Here is a 4,404-nt window from a genome sequence, read left to right as displayed (position 1 = left end):
TAACATGGAAAGCCTGTAACAATGCAGACTCAAAAATCACATTTGAAAGAATTCAGTCTTTCCTGTTTTCAGAGCCAGCAATTTATGAATAAGATAGTGATACCTGTCACCTACACCCTCACCTTTTGTTAGGGACACCTGAAAATGAGAATCTCCTCTTTTTCAAGGCATAGCTCTTGCATTAACCACAAGTGCTTAGTTGATCAGCAAAATATTCTTGTCATTTTATAGCTGTAATTGAAACAGTACCTGGCTGAGCTTTGGGATTTGACATCCTCTTCCCTCATTTCTTTTTTAGATAGTTCTTTTGAGCCACCTTAAGAATTTTGTTTCCATTCTTCGCTCAGCAATGCCTCAGAAGAAACCTGTTAAAATTCAGCTGTCCTAAGCGCGATCAGACTCTTGTACAGACTTGAGGTGAGATAACTTAATTTGAGGTAACGATTCTAAGCGTGTAACTGGGGGTGGGAGCATTCTTTGTATTGTTCCTTCATACTTGCAGCTAGTTACCTCCAAGGTTTATCACATTTTAAAGTAAATGGCCTGATACCCTAATAAATAAAGGAAGTGATCCTCTAGTTTTGTATAGGTGGTATAGTGCTCTGTCAAAGCTGACCACAAAAATGGCATATCTTACCTAATATCTGTGTGTTCTTACACTTCTGGGAGAGTAGTAGTTGGGTTGCCATTCTGTCAGTACGTCGCTTGTTTGCTATGTTCTTGTGGCAGGAACACCTGCACTAAGTCACTGGAAAACTAGAGGCAGGTGGTCATTATAGGCATAGGTCAAATTTATCCATAGAACATGAATATTGGTGATAAATGCTTAAGAGGAGGACCTGAATGACTTTTCAGGTGATAAAAGTGCAGGTGAGAGGGTTACTCTTTTAAGTCCAATAAGTACACTGCACGTATGAACACAGCACCACTGGTAATTTTGAATTTTGCAAAGCAGAACAAGTAATATACAAGATTTAAACACAAAAGCCTTAAACACATTTCAAGAAAAGCATAAGTGACAACAGTTTCCTCCTATTTAAGTATGAAAAGATGTTTCTTCATCATATTAGGAAAAAATAATTCCTTTGAGCTTGTTTCAGGGTTGTCACCTAACAGATTACTGTTTGCTCAAATTTTTCCTTTTCTTTCTTTTCCTTGGATGTATAGTTAAGAGAATGGCAGTTTTTCCTAATCTCTCAGATAGGTGAAGATGAAAGCATCTCTTCATAAACTATGCAAGAGCATTTGTTCTATCTGAAGTCAGCCCCTGCCTCCTGTAATTTGTTTAACAGCAAGTCTAAATTCTGTTTCATGTAAAACAATATGGAAACTTTTTTGCTTTCAATATTTCAATGGATGTGGTACTGATTCCAGAAAGCTTGCAAGACCTGGTGAAGACACAGCCTGCTTCTAAGCCATACTGGGAAAAGTTATTCCATATCAAAAACAGGCATCACTCATCAATTATTGTTTTTGCTGTATTTCTCTATTTTAATTATGTGACAAGAAATAGCCTACTCTGCTAGTGAAGTAAGGCAAAATGCCTCTGAGAAGGTGCATTTGACAAGCTGGGAATGAACAATAGCCAGGTGGACCAAAGCTGTATGAATTCTGGGAAGTACATTCACGAATCAACAGCCCAATCCTAAACTATTCCTAGAGGAAGCAGGTATGCCAAACCCTTCCTGTGATGCCTCGCACAGCTCAGACTTAACAAAAGTGCAAACAAAACAAAACCAACCAAACAGAAAAACATAACCAAGCAAACAGCCTCAACATTCTAAATGTTAGGAAAAGCAACTACTTTAAAACATCAGCTACTTTTGCCATTTGTTTAATAAAAAAAATAAGCAACTGGTGCAAGACAGCTCCTGCTGGCCAGTAACCTTAATGGTACTTTTTCACCCCTCTCACGCCTTTTATTTTCCCAAAAGGTCACATTAAACAAAGGATAATACAGACAAGAGTCTTAGTCAAAATAAATCTGTGTTTTTGTTTGTTTTTAAGAGAGTAAGAGGATAATGAGTACAGAAGAAAGACATTAGCCAACTGCAACAGAGTTAACAAACAGGAGATTGGTAATTAGTGTTTAATGCCACCTATAGTGAAATGTTTCCCACTGGGAAAAACGTGGGAGGCAAGTCCATTTTGCTCCTTCAAAGTCACAGGCTGGAGCAGAACATACAACAGCACCTAACACCACAGTCACTGTACATATATTCAAGTTTTTACACGTCCGCAAAGCAGAAGTAGTAGCAGCCATTTGGGTGTTCTTTCTTAATGGTTCTCAGGGGGGGCCTAGGGAACTCCGAAGGACCTGGTTCTTGTGACATGGAACTGGAACTGCAGCTGCTGCTTCTGCTGCTGCTTCCCGCCACTTGCACTCTGCCTCTGTCCTCAGTGGGGGAGACCTGGGGAGAACCCGGGCTCAGGTACCCGGCTGCAGTCTGAGTAGAGGCGGTGGCATATGTGGTTGGGCCAGTGTTGTTTTTCACATACACATTTTTGATAGCAACAAGTGTCTGCGCCATGATGCTGAGGCTGTTGCTCAGATCTTGCATGCCTTGCTGCAGCAGCCGAAGATTGTGGTTGACGCTGTCAAAGCCAGCCTGGATCACCTGCATCTGGGTCTGCTGAATCTGCACTAGGTCTGCTTCAGTTATTTCATTTTGGTCTGCCTGGGGCCTGCCTTTTGTTTTGGCTTTTACTTTCCCAGAGGAACCACCACCCGATGTCCCCAGAAAAGGTAGTTGTTCTTGGCTAGGCGGAACCACTGCCATGTCCTCAGAGCTTTCTTCTGGCTCTACCACTTTCACTACTATTTCTTCTTTTAGGTTCATCTTCTCAAGACCAGGTTGATGAGATGGGCCAGGATCATCGTTAAATCCTAGAGGAGTTGGGGGGAGAGGAAAAGCAGAGGAGAGTCAGTGAGGAACCTCATGGTGAGATATGTTCTTATCCACTAAGCACAAACATTAGCCCTTGAACTGAGACTCCACAGCAGTGACTTGCACTGCGTTACCTTTGACATCTCTAGAATACACGCTACCTCTGTAGGTGGGGAAGAAAACTGTAAAGATGCATTCTGTTAACTGTATCTTTGTATCCTACAGTTCCCTCACTGTCCCCACCACAGGTACCAAGTTCTAGGTTCCAAAAGACAAGTTCCACTGCAAACTCATTTCACCTTCTGTTGTGTGCCTGGTAACCCGTAACAGTGTGGACTAAACACTGGTTGCAAGAAATCCCTCGGTATTGAAGGTGATGGTTTCAGTGCACTAATGCCATGTCTCCTGTAGGCATAAGAACTTATGTACTCGCAGGGCGTTGGACAGCCTAGCCCTGTGGGCTGGCGTTTTACCTTTGCAAGGACAGAGCCTACAAGCGTGGACGTGAGCGGCTGTGTCTAGCGCCTCACGGCCAGGGGGTCTACTCTGATGTGCTGCTTTGATGCGACTTTGTCCGCCAGCCCCACGCACGCACCGTGGGCATCCAAGGGGCGAAGGCAGCGCCCCGCACTCACCCATCTCCCCCACGGCGGCGCCGGGCAGCTCCAGCGTGTCGATGCCGCCCACGATGGGCACGGCCTCGGCGGGCAGCAGGGAGCCGTAGGCGCGGTGGTGGTGGTGGTGGTGGTGGAGGCGGTGGAGGCGGTGCAGGTGGTGGCGGCCGGGCGGCGCGGCGGCGGCGGGCGGCAGCTCCTCGGGGGCCAGCAGGAGGCCGAGGCCGAGGGCGGCGGCGGGGCCCGGCGGCCCGCAGCCCTGCGACAGGCGGCACAGCTTGCTGCGGTCGCGGCGCTTCAGGTCCCGCCAGCGCTTCTTCAGGTCCTCCACGTCGCGGGGGCAGGCGGCCACCGGGTTCACCTTGTGGCGGATCAGCTCCCACACCTTCCGCTTCTGGCCGGGCGACGCGCGGCCCGGCCCGGCGGCGAACAGCAGCTGCTCGTGCTTCAGCACCTGCTCGATCAGCACCTCCGTCTCCGCCTCGTTGAAATTGGCCTTGCGCCGCTTCGGCGAGTCCTCGGCCATCATCACCGGCTGCCGCCGCCGCTCAGGGGGGCCGGGGCGGCCGGCGGGCGGGCGCGGAGCCGCGGGGGGCGCCGCTGCCGCTGCCCCTTCCCCCGCCCCGGCCCGCGGCCGCCGCCGCCGCTAGGCCGGTCCCCGCGCCCCGCCGGGGAAGGGAGCACCGCGCATGAGAGGAAAGGACGCGGGCGGCCGGCGCAGGCGCCCCGTGCCCCGCGTGTTGACATGGGGAGGGGGCCCGGCCCCGGGCCCGGCCCGCTCCGCCCCCGCCCGCGCTCCCCGCCGCCGGCCCGCCCCTGCCGCTGCTGCTGCTGCTGCCGCTGCTGCCCGCTACCGCCCGGCACGGCCCGGCCCCGCCGCGCCTTGTGCGCCTGCTCGGCGG

At 50.4% G+C, this 4,404-nt stretch overlaps 1 protein-coding gene across 1 annotated transcript; it reads right to left on the bottom strand.

The window, feature by feature from the left end:
- Window positions 1-1,464: 1,464 nt before the first annotated feature.
- Window positions 1,465-4,031, bottom strand: LOC116489569. Its single transcript, XM_032187998.1, has 2 exons — window positions 3,524-4,031; window positions 1,465-2,887 (listed from the first exon to the last, which is right to left on the bottom strand). The coding sequence occupies exons 1-2, from the start codon at window positions 4,029-4,031 to the stop codon at window positions 2,229-2,231; spliced, it is 1,167 nt and encodes a 388-aa protein (XP_032043889.1). The 3' UTR covers window positions 1,465-2,228.
- Between the last annotated feature and the right edge of the window lie 373 nt (window positions 4,032-4,404).

Source organism: Aythya fuligula, chromosome 5, assembly GCF_009819795.1.
Source record: "Aythya fuligula isolate bAytFul2 chromosome 5, bAytFul2.pri, whole genome shotgun sequence".
Lineage (NCBI taxonomy): Eukaryota > Metazoa > Chordata > Aves > Anseriformes > Anatidae > Aythya > Aythya fuligula.
Note: the sequence above shows the minus strand (reverse complement) of the source record. Positions and strands in the feature narration are given on the sequence as shown.